Raw genomic sequence first — 17,490 nt, 5'->3', positions numbered from 1 at the left:
GAAATTTTTCATAGCATTTTAAGTTGATGAGTTTCAAGTCAAATCACCTTCAGGTACAGTAAAACCCCACTTAGACTACAGTATATGGGATCTGCAATAATCTATAATAGAAACTGAGAAACAAAGTCTGAAAATGTTCTTCATACTCCCTCCACCTCCCCCAGTAGTTCAGCTTGAATCAAAGCTTTGACATTCCACAGTGAATTCTGCCTAAGGGCCACACTAAATTCCAGGTAATGGAATAACTGAGCCAAAATCACAAAGCTTAGCATGCTATGCACACGCGAACATATAAATATAAGCTATCAAGCCGTATTCCGTTTTTCATTGGTTCGCCTTAACCAACATTTTTTTCCTTTAAAAATGGAGACACATAGCTGGATAAGACAATATGAGGGCTCAGTCCTAGGAATTATGAGATCACCAGGCAATTCACAGTTGAGACATTAAAAAATAGGCTGACTATAAAGACAGAGAATTTAAGTATCTTAGATAAACCAAACGGTTGAAAGCCAATAGGAGTTTGTCAGGAAGCAATGGGAAGGAATAGTTTTTTTGAGACCCGAAAGCACCTAACAGTGTGATGTCTTAGGGCAAGAAGTTCTCTGTGATTGCAGGGCTAATGGTTGGTACAGCCAGAAGAATTGGTAATGAATGATTAGATCCTAACTTTTCAGGATGTCATGCCAAGATATTGGGACTTTATCTTGTGAGTCAGTATTTCCCACAGTCATGACCAGAGAACTCTGAAATTACAACGTGAAGAAAAATACCAACATTAGTACACGTTTAAATTTTCGATTCTGGAGTTCCCGTCGTGGCTCAGTGGTTAATGAATCTGACAAGGAACATGAGGTTGTGGGTTCGATCCCTGGCCTTGCTCAGTGGGTTAAGGATCCGGCGATGCCGTGAGCTGAGAGGTGTAGGTTGCAGACGCGGCTTGGATCCCGTGTTGCTTGCTGTGGCTGTGGTGTAGGCTGGTGGCTACAGCTCCGATTTGACCCCTAGCCTGGGAACCTCCATATGCTGAGGGAGTGGCCCTAGAAAAGACAAAAAAAAAAAAATCGATTCTTTAACTTTCTTAGAGTCAAGGAAGTATGAAAAATTGAATCATTTTATTTAAAATCCCAAAATACCAGTGGTGAAGTAAATCATTTTTATTTTCATCTTATATTTGGTTATCAAGACACATGCAAAACCTTCCAATTTTAATGAGAACAGTGTTTTTGTGTCTTTTTATCACATATCCGCTTAATATTAGGTGTAATGTTGCTAAGTCGGATCCGCATATGAGGAGCAGCATCAAGTCTTTTCCTGTATTTCGTTTTTGTTGCAGCATAATATGAAAACCCTGTTTCACAGAGGTGCATTGTAGCAAAAGGAAGAAGTACACGAACTGCACGCCTGGCAATGCCTGGGTACTCTTGAATTAGGCTACTCCAAAAGTCATTTAGTGAAAGTTCACTGAAATTTTGTTTTACTTGAGAATCAGATGTTAAATCAATCAGGCTCTCATAGTCCCGTGCTAACAATGAGGTTGGTTTAACAGTTACTGTAAATGGATTTCTAACCCAAGCATTACCGTCATTTGTCACAGGAAAATATTTTAACAGAGTAGAGCGCAAACCCCTTAGGTGCTGCACGATGGCACTGCAAATATCTTTATCAACTGTGGAATTGATTTCAGTCAAAAAGTCACTGAGTGTAGGAAAGCAATCAAAGTTTTCTTCTTCTACAGATGAGGCCCAAAATTCCAATTTTCTTAACAGTGAGGACATTTTATCAAATACTGTAAAAACTGTCACATTTTTTCCCTGCATTGACATATTAACCTCATTTAATTTAGTGAAAATATCCGCAAGATATGCAAGTCTTAGCAGCCAAGATGAATTTGTTAAACAGTCAGACAGTCGAAACGCAGAATCCATGAAAACCAAGAGTTCACGACGAAGCTCAAAAAGTCTTACAAGAACCTTACCTCGGGAAAGCCACCTCACTTCTGTATTTAGAAGAAGTGCTGTGTGCTGGGCACCCATCTCTTCACATAAAATTTTTAATAGTCTGGATTGATGCGGTCGAGCTTTGATATAATTGATGATTTGTACTGCCTGATCTAGCACATTTTTCAGAGATGTAGGCATTATTTTAACTGCTAGTGCATGTCTGTATAATAGGCAGTGACTACTGGTGCTTTCGGGAGCCACATATTTTATCAAGGTGACAGCCTCAGCAATTTTCCCGTCCATTGCCCTAGAAGCATCACTACAAACATCAACACATTTTTCCCATTCAATTTCATGTTTCTGCATAAAACTGTTGATGCAGTTGAAAATTTCTTCACCAGTGGCATTACTCTGCAAAGATTCACATAAGAGTAGGTCTTCCTCAATAGACTTATTAAACCTGTAACGAACAAACACAAGCAGCACAGCAAGTCCTGAAACATCAGCCGATTCATCTAGTTGCAGTGAAAACCCATCACAAATTTTCAGTCTACAAACAAGCTCTTCTTCAATGTCAGCAGCTAGATCTTTAATTCGACGTGCAACAGTACTGTTTGATAGTTGTACTGCATCTATTTTTTTACTATACTGTTCGTCAAACATCCGCATCACAACATCTTTTGCACAAGGCTTGATAAGCAACTCTCCAATAGTATGAGCCTCTCCACTCAGAGCTATATGGTAACTTACATTGTATGATGCTTCTGTAGCACTTTCATTGTCTGTGTTGACAATTTTAGGTGTTGGGGGTTTATTATTTTCAGGTGAATCAAGATGTTGCTTGAAAAAACTTATGTCTTTGTCTTTGTATGCAGCATGTTTGGTTTCCAAATGTCTTCGAAGCTTACTAGGGGCCAAAGAGCTATTTGATAAAATTTTCTTACATAACACACACTGAGCATGAGGTGCATCTCTATTTCCAAAGTAAGTAAATCCAAAAGACAAATAACTTTCATCGTATTTTCTTCTTTTTGGTTTCTTACTAAATGTTGTTATTTTGTTGGAACTGGACATAAATTTGACCCTAGAAAGCTCACCTTCTGAATTTTTAGAAACTGAAGGCTGCAACTGCTCATCTTCACTCTGTAATATTCCAACCTTTTGATCATTTGATTCAGACACAATTTGATAACAAAAAGATTCTACTTCTTGTTTAAGACTTCCTTGTTTCAGCAACAGATCCATAGGCAATGTATTTGTGGTACAAAACATGGTTAATTTAGAATAAACATTGAGTATCACAAATGTGTTGAAATTATAAGACAGGATACATAGAAGATGAGCGATCATCAAAGAGATGAAATATAGAACACATTAGTTAATCTGTAAATGTTGCCTATGCATCAATGCGCAGATGGAACATCACACGTTCGTGTATCAGGTGATCTCTCATTCGACTTCCTGGTGCTTTCAGGTAGGCACACCTTTTCTTAAAGGTAGATTATCACATAAAAATAAAAGCTATAGAAATGAGTTTAGTAGTCTTAAACATATATTTTAAAATACGTTATAAAGAAAAAACTGTTAGCATTGATCTGTTTCTCACAACACTTATTAACTCAGATAATATTCTATAGAACAGTTTAGGAACAATTGGATTAAGAAATAATGAAGAGTTGATAAGAGTATTTTTAAGGAAGAAAATCTGAGGTCCCACGGCAGGGGTTGGCCAGCTTTTCCTGTAAAGGACCATATGATAAATATTTTTTACTTTATGGGCCATATGGTCTCTGTTGCAACTACTCAACTTTGTACATAGAGCATGGCAGCAGCCATGGACAATATGTTAAAGAATGAAGCAATTGTGTTCCAACAAATTTCAATTTACAAAGAGGGAGCATGGGGCCATAATTTACCAACCCCTTTCATGGTACACAGTATCTTGGAATCTCTTTTAGCTTTCTGATGCCTACTGTCATTAGAGACATTCACTGTTGATACCATTACACATCTGAAGTCTCCTTTCATAGCTAGCAACTATTCTGATGACCTATGTCAAAAACACACAAACACAGATCAAAGTTTTGCAAAACAGAATTTGGTTTTATCCCAAATATCACATGCTAACACTGAAAAATAAACTGTAACTTAAAAGTTAGTTACTATTTCTCTAGACTTAAAATTACACAAATATTTATATTATGCAAAACAAGACTCACTCAAAGTAATATGTATATATATTTTACTGATTACTCTGCATCCATTATTCTTTAGGTGAAGGCTTAAGGACTTAAAAGAAAACATAAACTCTCATTTTAAAAGGTCTATCCCTCACATAGTAGTTTTTAAAAAACATAATTAAATGGAAGGGTAATGCAAATCTTAGGGCCTCTAAAGAATACTAACTTTATAAGTTAAGGCAATAAACAAATCTATTATCCATGTACGTAAATCTACTTTTTAGGTAAACTTTATAATTTGGCTACAAGGTAAGCTTTGGACTCACATAGCAGATCCTGAATCAAAACGGTTTTCCTAGTAACGGCTAGAGGATAAGATACCTGAATTGAGCAGCACTCCCTTCTGCAATCACTCTCTCCACCTTGGCAGCTTGAAATGCACTCTTCAAAAAAATAAATTTAAGGGACTGGGTAGAAGGGAAGTAACCAAAAGCCTAAAATGAGAAAAATTAAAATTAGATATTGCGAAAGCAGAACTACAAACCTCTAAGACGATAACCTTTATGATTTATTTTAGAGCCATGCAGTGCAAATGATTCTTCATCACAATGCAGATCTTGGACTGAGCTAGAAGATGCCTAGCATAGTAAAAATGCTAATATTTTCATACTGTTTACAACCCTGGTAATTTGTTTTGAAATGCTCCCCCATCAACTTCATAGAAAGACATTAAAAACTTTCACAAACTAAACCTAACTTTTTAAAGTACACATTCATGTTTCTAAAACTAAGCACTGAAAGTAATCTAAAATGGAATTTATGTGTGGAAGCGTTACATGAACTCTGTCTTTTTGTTTAAACTACTCTTGTCTCAAAAACTAAGCTTCATAGATTACTAATGTTTATTGAGTGATTACTGTTTACTATGTGCCAGTAACTTAAATCCTTTGTAGATTAACTCATTTAATTCTCAAAGCAAACCTGAGAGTCAAGAACTATTACTAAAAGCCCCCTTTAGGGAGAATAAATAGACACAGAGACATTAAGTCAGTTGCTAAGTTAATATATTTGTGAAGAACTAAGAACTGAACCCCAAAGTTCGACTGCAGAGCCCACGTGCCTAATCACTGCTTGGGTGTCCTTGAATACTCTTAATTTCCCAAGCACTAAAAAATCTGGTACCAAGAGTTGGACGGTGAAGAAAGAAATGAAATTAATGGATTACAACTGTCAGAAGGTCGAGGATCTAAAGCCCTACTTTTCCATTATTGGGAGCAAAAGAGCAGACTGTCTCCCCACAGTTCTGAATGGGATTGAGCAACAGAGAACTTCATTGGTGACCTAAAAGGTTAGGATCCCTCTCCCTTGCTGCCAGAGGACACGACACAGTGGGACGCTTTGTTTTGAGGAAGGGGGGGGGCCTCATCCCCACTTTTTTAGAGATGCTTCCCCGAATCTCTCGAGGACAAAGACACTGGTCTCCCCAAAGTTTCTACTTGACTCCCTGAAAAGCGGGGTATGGGGGGGGCTCGTTTTTTGTCTCTTCCGATTAAAGTGACAGGTATTCACCCCCACCCTCAGTCGGTTTCGGCTTTGAACAATACCCTTGGGAGACGGAGGGCGGGTAGTCCATTCATAAAGCCTAGGCGGAAGGTGGGCACGGACACCCCGCTCTGCACCTCAATGATTTTTTTAAACGGTCACCTCGATGTGCAGCCCGGGACCAGCTATCCCTCCGCTCCTTGTCACTGGTGCGCGCTGCCCGCCACAGCTGGGGGCTGGCTTCCTGTCTCAGTCCACCCTCGCTCATGGAACTCCTCTCGCGTCCCCGGGCCGTCGCCTCAGCTAACACCCACAGGAAAAGGTCTCAGCACCCGACACTATCTTTCTCCTTCATCTCCATCAGTGATGGAAAGAACGGTCTCGGCTGCGGCTGGGCTGCAGTGCAGCGCAGCGCCGCGGCCCCCAGCTGAGCCCGCGGCCGCCATTTTACGAAGCTCATGGCAGCGGCCATTTCAGAGCGCACCGCTCAGCCGCCGCGGCGGCCCTGGTCCTCACCTTCACAGAGGCCTGAACAGGGTCAAGAGCCAGTCGTCGCGGACTGGAGGGGGAAAGGGTAAGGGGAGAGGGAGGAGGAAGGAAAATGAAAAACAAAATAGAGGAAAGAAGGATTCGGGGGCCGGGTGATGCTCTCAGCTCTGGGATACCGCCTATGCCACCTCCATAGGGATCCGATTCGCGGCTGGCGCGGTCGCTTGTCTGAAGATAAATTTAGCACTCCGCGGGCACCCGAACGTACAGTCTCCACGAGCGACTCCGTCGCCGACCAATCAGCAGCGGAATTGCTCCTCGCCACCAATCCGCGCTGAGCAGAGAGGCGGGACCAAAGGAAAGGACCAAGCTCGGTTGAGGCGCGGCCTAGCAGTCGCCGCCGCGCTGGATTCGTGCGCTTGCAGTAGCTGAACAAATACCCGACGTGAAGCGATTGTTTTCAAACTTCCCCGAGCTCGAGGCAGTCTGGGCGCTCGTTACAATGCAGAGTAAAGAGCATTTGTGATGCTGTAGGGCTGGACTGGCCTCGAGAAATCTGCGTGCCCATAAGCACTGGGGCTCTGCCCTGGCGGCGTTGATTTGGGTGGATTCGCAAAGCCTCAACTGCTGGGGATTTCGCTCTTTGTCCCCTGAGCTGCACCCCGGGCCCAGGTTGCGCAACCGCCTCCTCTTTTTCTTGTTTTCCCACTGGAATCCAGGCAGAAAACGCCCTCTCCCTTCCCCGCCCCTCCCCGACGCTGGCGTGTCGGGGGCCCCTAGGGGGCCGTGCTGGGAGCTGAGCCAGATGTTGCCGGGACGCAGCTCTTGGGTGACCATAGGTGGGGTCGGGGAGCCGGGTGTAGGAATTTGTAAGGATAGCGGCATCTCCGCAGTGTCAGCGGGAAAGAGTCCGCTTGCTGTGTCTTTGCACCCCCCGCAAGTGGCACCCTCGCGGGAGGAACGCATAGCGCTCTGGAATACTCTGCTTGTTACAGCGTTCGGATGCTTTAAGCCTAGTTCTCTACGCCCCTCCTCTATATTTAAAAACAACGCAGCAGAAGACCTCGGGCTCTGTAATCCATTATTCCATTTTGTGTGAGATCCGTCGTGGCGACCTATAGTCTATTTTTCCAAACTGGCATCTTAAAATATGCACATTTCTTGGAAGGGTTTTGTTAAAGTACATTAAACAGTGGGTCCCATTGTTTGCAGTATTTTAGCTTTTCGAGGGTCCGTGGAAATAACCAAATGAAAATTGGATCATCGTTGCAGGCACTGTACCAATGACAGAAAATTCCCAACCTGTGGTCAAAAGCAAGGGCAGCGTTTGCTTTTCTTAGATATGCTTCTTTGATATGTGAATAAATTTCTTAGGTTTTGAAAGAAGTCTAACCTTTTATAACAATTTTTCTGGAGGACTGAAATAGACAATTTCCTACGACTGAAAATGATGCCAACATTCAGCCCTAAATGTTTTAAAGTCAGTTCAACATCTTCAGATCTTTGCCCATGGTAGGCTATCATGTGTCTTCATTATTATTTTAAAATTATTCCTGTTGAATCAGCTTCATTTGAGCTTTAACCACCAAGGGGGAAATCATTTTGGGGAGGGGGTGCAATTTTATTTGAAGAGCAAAGAATTTTGTAATTGTAGGAGTTTTCTAGAATCACAGTAGTAGTGGAATAATATTGCACATTTTTCATGTTTTATATTTCAGAAAAGCCTTTTGCATGTATGCTCCCAATTTAATCTTCACACATCTGGTTTACATCTTCATGAGTTGGAAACATCCAAAACAGATGATAACAAATTCAACTGAAGTCAAATCTAGGGTTTAACCTATGTCCTAAAATTTGAAGAATCTGATAATTAAGGGGTTTAAACATAAAGAACTTTTTATGTAATTACTTAGTCAATAAATTACTATAGAATGTTGCTGAAACAGGCAAGAAAATATATAGACAATGTAGAATTTGGACCAATAATGATAATGGCTAGCATTTATTGAATACACAGTTATCGGCAGCAGCTGTTTCTAGCTACACATGTTTAAGTGTACTAGCTCCTTTACTCTTCACAAACCTATCAGATGACTATGCCTGTTTTACAGGTAAGGAAATTGAGCACAGATTGGTAAATAAATTGCCCAAGTTCCCACAGCTAATTAATGGCAGAGCCAAGATTAGGTGCAATGTGGTTGTGGGAACTACAAGCCATATGTGTCTGGGTAGAGTGTGTATGTGCATAAAACGATTTCAAATAAGATTACGGTGATATATTGGGTAAAAGCAAGTAGAGCTTCACCATTAAAAAGAAACTCAATTAGTTACCTGGAGCTCAAGTAAAATCATCACTGGAAGTAGTAACAAGTATTTTGACTGATATCCCAAATTTGCAGCCTTAGTTGCTGAAAGAGGTCTGAGATGGCAATTCCGTTCACATTGGTTGGGAGGGTTAGTTTGCATTGCAGTTAAGCTTGCCAGAAGCAGATGGTGAGAGAGGGAGCTCTGGAGTCAGTGTCCCACTCCCACCCTCTCTATACTCCTTCCTCCCTCAGATAGTAAATGCCCAGAAAGGGCAGGATTGCAGCTGAGGCAGACCCTGAATGAGCTTACAGCTGGAGGCCATCTACTGATCACACCATCTGCCCCTGAACAGGGCAGCAAGTCCTTTCTTGAAGAAGGATCTGAGTGGCCTATCTCCATGCCTGCCACAATGTGTCACCTTTAATATGAAGATGGTAAATTAATACACTTCATTACTTCTGTAAAAGTTAATAATCACTATGGTGAGGTGTGCTTTGTGAACTTTTAAGATCTATAGGTGAGGGTGGATGGGTGGGTGGGGTGGGAGAATTGGATGAAGGCAGTCAAAAGGTACAAACTTCCAGTTAAAAGATAAATAATTGGGAGCTCCCTGGTGGTCTAGTGGATAGGATTTGGCACTTTCATGGCAGTGGCCTGGTTCAATCTCTGGTTTGGGAACTGAGATCCCACATCAAGGTGTTGCATGCCACAACCAAAAAAAAAAAAAGATAAATAATTACTAGGAATGTGGTATATAGTATAATAAATATAATTCACACTGCTATATATTATATATGAAAGTTAAGAAAGTAAATCCTGAGCTCTCATCATAAAATAGTTTTTTTCCTATTTAATTTTGCATCTGTATGAGATGATGGGTGTTGACTAAACTTGTGCTAATCACTTCGTGATGTATGTAAATTAAATCATTATGCCATACACCTTAAACTTATGTAGTGCTGTATGTCAATTTTATCTCAATAAAACTGGAGAAAAGATGTGTGAAACATTTAAGAGAATTTTGTGACAGGTATGAGATTGATTTATCAGTATTAGATTTCTAAGAGTTAGGTAAGTGATTATGAAATTCCACTGGCTAGATGTTAGATACATTACATTTGTAATTGTAGTTTGAAATATCTAAGAAAATTTAATTAATGGAGTATGGAAGGGATGCTAAATATCAATAAATATTTAGTTTGTTAAGCTTGCAAATTAAATCACAGAGAATAAGTGAAAGTGGTTATATATATTTATATATAAAGTGCTATATGTATATATAATGTAAATAAATGAATATATTCTCTCACAGAGAATAAGTGAAAGTGATAGAAGTCCAAGTTAATTTCTTGACTCATATTTCTAAGAAGTACAGATGGGTTCAGTGACTCCAATGATGTTGTCAGGGCTCTGTTTAACTCTCTCTGTTAAGGCACTCTCTACATGGCACATAATGGCTTCTGGCATCCCCAGAACTCATGGGGCTCTTCCCCAATAGCCTTAGAAGAAAGCTTCCCAGAAAGGTCTTTTATGTAGTCTGGGATATGCTTGAGCCAAACACATTGTCAAGGGAAGGAGTATTCAGTGTGGTCAACTTGGGACACATATATCCTTTAGAATATGAGTTTAATTCACCACAAGAATCTCATGCAATGGGTGAGGGACCATCTCCCAAAGGAATGAATTCTGGAAAAGTGGAATATACACACTAAATTTGCTCTCCTTGACCCTCATATTTGATCAGGTACCACAAAGTCCTCCACTATTGTATGTCTTTGTCCAACCTAATTCCATTGCCATCGATTTTGTCCAGGATCTGTTAGTACTGTCTTAATCAATCTCCTGACTATTGCCAATCTCTATCAAATCTATCCTACATACAGATAAATACTCTACACACATTAAAGTCAACCCCTTACTTAAAGCTATCCACTTTGTTGGGGTGATTAACTCCTTGGCTTGGCATTCAATGCTCTCACTAAACTGGTTTTGATTTTTAAATCTTTTTTGGAGTTCCCATCATGGCTCAGCAGAATCGCATCTGACTAGTATCCATGAGGATGCTGGTTTTATCCCTGGCCTTGCTCAGGGGGTTGAGGATCTGGTGTTGCTATTAGCTGTGGTGTAGGTCATAGACACCATTTGGATCTGGCGTGGCTGTGGCTGTGGCTGTGGCTCTGATTCCACCCCTAGCCTGGGAATCTCCAAATGCCGCGGTGCAACTCTAAAAAGACAAAAAACAAAAAACAAAAAAAAAAACAAAAAAACCCAAACTCTTTAAATTTTATGGCAGCGGAGGTGGTAGGTGGGAAGTGGAGCAAGGAAGACCTGTTGTCTGGAGCTTCCTCTCTTCAGTGGTCATGTGATGTATAGGTTAGTTGTTCTGACCTAAATGCTCAAGTTTGGGATATTCATTTTGTTGTTGAATGGAATGCTAGGGCATGGGGTTACTTATGGTATTTTTTTGTTTATTTTTGTTTTGATTTTTGCTTTTTAGGGCTGCACCCGCAGCATATGGAAGTTCCCAGGCAAGGGGTCTCATGGGAGCTACAGCTGCCAGCCTACACCACAGCCACAGTAGCACGTCCTCATGGATGATAGGTTTGTTACCACTGAGCCACAACAAGAACTCCTATTTATGATGTTTTAATTGTAATTTTTATCCCAGTAATACAGTATGAAGTTCAAAGATTCAAGTAGTACCAAAGAAATTCCTTTGCCCCTCCTTTCCTTGCAACCACCTGTAACATTTTATTCCATTCCTTTTGGTATTTACTTCCATATTTCTCAATGAATATGTATATAATGCTATTTGCTCACACATGGGCCATCGTGATTCTGACTTCAAATCTACTTAACTCAAAATCTATAAAGCCCCTCAATTCATTGACCCTTTCAACGTCCCGGTCCTAAAATCCTGAGGGAGGCATCTAATCCTAAATTATGTTTTCATCAGGTCACCCACCACTGGCCAACCTTTGGGTACGCTGCTCTGAAAATGAGTCCCTACTTGGAATTGTTGTCAGGGGTGGAACAAGATGTGTAGGTGTTCTGGGCTGGCTCGAATAACAGTGTCTGATAGTGTCTGATAGCTCACAGATTGATGCACTCAGCTCAATTACAACTTTCTTTCAGCAAACCTTATTGCTGGAGGCTGCAAACCTAGAGACTAGGTTTCTCAGATGTCCTTAACACAATATGGAAGTTAATTGTGAACATTCTGAGGTGGGGGCTGTATTTTTGCCACTTCTGTTATTTCTATTGGCACATTTTTCCCCCCTCAGGACAGTTCTAGCTCAGCCAGGTCCCAACATGCTGTCCTTAAATTTCTTGGGTGATGAGAGACAGAGCTGATTCAGATTGTGTCATTCGGCAGCTATGGAGATAGCTTTCTTATTCCCCAGCTTCATAAATGTGACAGAAGCACTGTGCCTATGTTGGGCCAGTTCCGTAAGTTGTGCCTGAAAGTGTAGCCTCAACTCTTTTAGTAGTCCTTTTCGTGATATAAGAAATCCCTAGTTTCTTCTAGTAAATCCCTTTCTGTTTAAATTAGCTAGAGTGAAATCTGTGATTTATCGTTGAATTTTAATGCACCTTTTAAAAGTGTTCTTTTTTTTTTTTTGTCCTTTTTGTCTTTTTGCTATTTATTGGACCGCTCCCGCGGCATATGGAGGTTCCCAGGCTAGGGGTCGAATCAGAGCTGTAGCTGCAGGCCTACGCCAGAGCCACAGCAACGCTGGATCCAAGCCGCGCCTGCAACCTACACCACAGCTCACGGCAACACCGGATCGTTAACCCACTGAGCAAGGGCAGGGACCGAACCCGCAACCTCATGGTTCCTAGTTGGATTCGTTAACCACTGCGCCACGATGGGAACTCCCAAAAGTGTTCTTTAAACATTTTCTCAACAATTATTTGATGAGAGCAATGAGAAACTTAATTTTTAATCAATTAAAATTATAGACAGGTCCCTAAGCAGTGTCAGTATTTTGAAACAATTTGGCAATATATATTACCTTTTAAAAAATAGTTTCTACACAGCAAAGGAAACCCTAAACAAAACAAAAAGACAACCCACAGAATGGGAGAAAATCTTTGTAAATGAATCAACTGACAAGGGATTAATCTCCAAAATTTATAAACACCTTCTGCAGCTCCAGACCAAAAAAACAAACAACCCCATCAAAAAATGGGCAGAAGATCTAAACAGACAATTCTCCAAAGAATACATACAGATGGCCAAAACACACATGAAAAGATGTTCAACATCACTCATTATTAGGGAAATGCAAATCAAAACCACTCTGAGGTACCACCTTACACCAGCCAGAGTGGCCGTCATCAAAAAGTCTACAAACACTAAGTGCTGGAGAGGGTGTGGAGAAAAAGGAACCCTAGTACACTGTTGGTGGGATTGCAAATTGATGCAACCACTGTGGAAAACAGTATGGAGATTCCTCAGAAAACTAAACATAGAACTACCATTTGATCCAGCAATCCCACTCCTGGGCATCTATCCAGAGAAAAACATGACTGGAAAAGACACATATATTCTGATGTTCATTGCAGCACTATTTTCAATAGCCAAGACAGAGGAGTGGACCAAGAAGATGTGGTACATATACACAGTGGAATATTACTCAGCCATTAAAATGAACAAAATACCAGCATTTTTAGCAACATGGATGGACCTAGAAATTATCATGCTAAGTGAAGTCAGCCATACAATGAGACACCAACATCAAATGCTATCACTTACATGTGGAATCTGGAGAAAAGGACAGAATGAACTTCTTTGCAGAACAGATACTGACTCACAGACTTTGAAAAATTTATGGTCTCTGGTGGAGACAGTTTGGAAGTAGGGGGATGTGCTTGGGTTATGGGATGGAAATCCTGTGAAATTGGATTGTTATGATCATTATACAACTACAGATGTGATAAATTCATTGAGTAATAAAAAATAAAAAAAATAGTTTTTACTATTTTTTGCTTGTCTTTTCTCATTTTTCTGAACCAGACATGTTCTTTGAAGACATATCAAAAAGGTTTGAAATTTGTATTTTATTTTTTTAATTTTTTTATTTTTTTGTCTTTTGTTGTTGTTGCTATTTCTTGGGCCGCTCCCGTGGCATATGGAGGTTCCCAGGCTAGGGGTTGAATCGGAGCTGTAGCCATCGGCCTACGCCAGAGCCACAGCAACGCGGGATCAGAGCCGCGTTTGCAACCTACACCACAGCTCACGGCAACGCCGGATCGTTAACCCACTGAGCAAGGGCAGGGACCGAACCCGCAACGTCATGGTTCCTAGTCGGATTCGTTAACCACTGCGCCATGACGGGAACTCCTGAAATTTGTATTTTAAAATTGATCACTGGTTCTCAGCCAACAGCACTCGCTATGCATGAATTCTTTGGTTTCAGATTTAGTTGACCTGGTGAATTTCACCCAATTGTTCCTGCGTAAATGCAAGACACAAAAACACTTGACAGACTTCACTAGACTCAGGAAGAGCTGGGAAGCATAGTGAGTACAGGCCCTGGAGGAAGATGGGTTTCAGATTGTACAGTGTCTGCTACTTGTTCTGTCTTGGGTACATCTCAGTTTATTAAAATAGGTTTAAAAATGACAACATATAATAATTGCTGGGTTGAAATGCAATCATGCATATAGAGCACTTAGTGTCAGGCCTGCTATGGGATAACATCCAGTAAATGTCAGAGGAACACTATTGCTTTTTGTTTTAACCTCCTTGTACTGTACTGAAAGCAGGAGCAAATTCATATTGCTCCACCTTCGTAAGAATTAGCCTGTAGGAGCCTTAGTAGTGTCTGTAGTTACTAATTATTCCCGTGATATTTTAGTGCCCCTTATAGATGAATGATTTGGGCAACTGCCCAATTATCCAATTTTGAATCCATCTCTGGCTCCAGTTACGGAAGGACCATGTGGGCAGTAGGAGAGGGGAATTCACTCAGGAAAGGACAATGGCAGAAAGGGCAGTGAGAAACATCTCTAGCACAATCCTTTTTTTTTTTTTTTTTTTTTGCTTTTTAGGGCCACACTCGAGGCATATGGAGGTTCCCAGGCTAGGGGTTGAATGGAAGCTACAGCTGCCGGCCTACACCACAGCCACAGCAATGAGGGATCCAAGCCACATCTGTGACCTACACCACAGCTCATTGCAACACTGGATCTGCAACCCACTGAGCGAGGCCAGGGATCGAACCTGCAGCCTTGTGGTTCCTAGTCAGATTCGTTTCCACTGTGCCACGACAGGAACGCCAGCATAATCCTCTTTCATTTAGAAAAGGCTTAGGTCACTTTGTCACTTTAAATCATAACATATTTCACAAAGAAATGCCATGCACTCCTTTTCTACACACTGCAGTTGAGACCTGCTGGTCTAGACAAAACAAATTATTGGGCCCCCAATTGAGAGGCTTGAATGTGGCGAATCAGATGTTTTGTCATGTTTGGGGGCAGGGGCAGGTAATATATTTGTATCAAAAACTCAGGTTTTATACTTTAAAAGTAATTTAACTGGAATGTCATGCTTCATACAGCATCTTCACACTCTTAATCATCCTTGAGACAATTCATTTAGTTAAGCAGGAAGGCATTCTTAGTCCTAGTTTACCTATGAGGAGTCTGAGGTTTCAAGAAGCTGATGGGGTTATGCATATGGTTATTGGCAGACGGAATGCTTGGATCTTTTTTTCCTGATTCAGATCAGTGTCTTTCATGCTCCTTTTTCTTTTCTTTTTGCTTTTTTAGAACCTCGCTCACGGCATATGGAAGTTCCCAGGCTAGGGGTTGAATCAGAGCTACAGCTGTTGACTTACACCACAGGAGCAGAAACACTGGATCTGAACCGTGCTTGTGACCTACACCACAGCTCACTGCAAGGGCATATCCTTAATCCACTAAGCGAGGCCGGGGATCGAACCCGCATCCTCATGGATACTAGTTGGATTCCTTTCCGCTGTGCCACAAGGGGAACTCCCATGCTCTTTTTTCTTTGGAAAGTTTTCTGAATTAGGATAATGCAGTTGTAGAGTACGTCTGCTAAGTTATTGATTTTAAGCTCAATAATATGATCTGAACTGTCATTTGGAAAAGCACTAAGTTCTTTAGGGTTGTCTTCTCATAGAAGGTGAAATCTAATCTTACCCTCTTACTTTCTTTGGAAGGTGGACGTTAAACTTTTAAAAGCCATCCCTTTAAAAAGAATGTCAAACGTGGGCAATTTTTAAAGCCAAAGTGAAGGTTTGCGAGTCATTTAAACACTCAATTACTTGGGAGAGACTAAAATGCCAGGGGATGGGGTTATTTATGGTGCTGTGCTGGGAGCCAGTATATATATATATTTATTCATACTAGAGTGGAATGCTGGCTCTGGATCATTTCCTGACTTGTTTGAGAATCTGGGCAAGTCATTTATTACGTCTGTTTTTTGGAATTATAGCCTTGCTTCTAAAGTGTGCTCTGTGAATAAATGAACCTCTATTTGTAAAACATGGTTTAAATTTCTCTGATGAAAGGATCAGTGTTGATAGCTGTGAAGGGTAAGGACACAGGTAATAATACCAATGGTGATATCAGTGTCTTAAATTTATGCAATAGCATTGCTCTGAGGAGATTTGAACACTTCCCTTGTAGCAAGCATTTTTTTTTTCTTTTTTTTTTAGGGCTGCACCTGCAGCATATGGAAGTTCCCAGGCTAGTGGACGAATCAGAGCTGTAGCTGCTGACCTGTGCCACAGCCACAACAATGCAGGATCTGAGCCGTGTCTGTGACCTACACCACAGCTCACGGCAACGCTGGATCCTTAACCCACTGAGCAAGGCCAGGGATCAAACCCGAACCCTCATGGTTCCTAGCTGATTTGTTTCTGCTGCACCACACCGGAAATGCCTCCCTGTTTCTTATTGTTTGGTAAAGTCTCTGAAAATGTTATGGTTATGAATAGTGTGTTAGGTGTATTTCTCAGCTTATGGTGTATCTTTCAAGACCATGTTAATTTCTTTTCTCCCTCAGGAAAAGTTTTTGTTTTTGTTTTGTCCTTTTGCCTTTTCTAGGGCCACTCCTGCGGCATATGGAGGTTCGCAGGCTAGAGGTCTAATCTGAGCTGTAGCTGCAGGCCTACACCAGAGCCACAGCAATGTGGGATCCGAGCTGAGTCTGCGACCTACACCACAGCTCACGGCAAGGCCGGATCCTTAACCTATTGAGCAAGTCCAGGGATCGAACCCTCAACCTCATGGTTCCTAGTCGGATTCGTTAACCACTGAACCATGACAGGAACTCCCAGGAAAAGTTTTTAATATTTATGAACTCAATCCTTTTATTTACGGCTTCTGGGACTTGAGTCTTGTTTAAGAAGGAAATTCTTCTACCACTTCTATCCTAAGATTATACAAAAGCATTCTTTAATTTTTCCATTCTTTTCAAAAGCACCAAAAGCTTTTTAATCCTTGTGGAGTGTGTATTATTCTGAATAGCTGTGAGAAAGGGACCTACTTTAATATGTTTAAATAATTCTTTCAAATTGTATGCTAGTTCATTTTGATCCCAATGATTCAAGATGTCATCTTTCAAACTATAAAAATTCATAATTTTGGGGGGGGGCTATAGGTGTGTAAGAGGCTTGATGTGGAATCTCAGTTCCCAGACCAGGGAATGAACTTGGGGCGCAGAAGTGAAAGCACCATGTCCTAACCACTAGGCCACCAGGGAACTCCCAAATTCATAATTCCTGATTCCCCTTCTAGACAGAACCATTTGCCTACTTCTACATTAACACTGTGCTATTTTTACTATTTATACAGCTTTATAGTCTATATTGATACCTGGTACAAACAGTTCCCTCTCATTATTGTTTCCCCCCCCCCCCCAAATTACAGGGCTATATCTTATGCATTTTTTTCTTCCATAATAACATTAGAATAAAATTTTTAGATTTTATAAATAAGATTCGGGATTTTGATTGGGCTTGTCTTAATTTACAGATTACTGTAGGAGAGTT

General features: G+C 40.9%; 1 protein-coding gene across 3 annotated transcripts; it reads right to left on the bottom strand.

Moving 5' to 3' along the window:
- Positions 1 to 1,142: 1,142 nt before the first annotated feature.
- On the bottom strand, positions 1,143 to 6,823 carry ZBED5 (zinc finger BED-type containing 5). 3 transcript variants are annotated; one of them, XM_047776280.1, is made up of 3 exons: positions 6,182 to 6,823; positions 4,505 to 4,617; positions 1,143 to 3,464 (listed from the first exon to the last, which is right to left on the bottom strand). In XM_047776280.1, exon 3 carries the CDS (start codon positions 3,291 to 3,293, stop codon positions 1,209 to 1,211), a length of 2,085 nt encoding a protein of 694 aa, XP_047632236.1. In that variant the 5' UTR covers positions 3,294 to 3,464; positions 4,505 to 4,617; positions 6,182 to 6,823; the 3' UTR covers positions 1,143 to 1,208. The 3 variants fall into 3 exon arrangements, with proteins under 3 accessions (XP_047632236.1, XP_047632235.1, XP_047632237.1); XM_047776279.1 differs by having other exon boundaries at positions 1,143 to 3,432; XM_047776281.1 differs by having other exon boundaries at positions 1,143 to 2,403; positions 6,182 to 6,819.
- Positions 6,824 to 17,490: the final 10,667 nt, after the last annotated feature.

This window comes from Phacochoerus africanus, chromosome 4 (assembly GCF_016906955.1).
Source record: "Phacochoerus africanus isolate WHEZ1 chromosome 4, ROS_Pafr_v1, whole genome shotgun sequence".
Lineage (NCBI taxonomy): Eukaryota > Metazoa > Chordata > Mammalia > Artiodactyla > Suidae > Phacochoerus > Phacochoerus africanus.
Note: the sequence above shows the minus strand (reverse complement) of the source record. Positions and strands in the feature narration are given on the sequence as shown.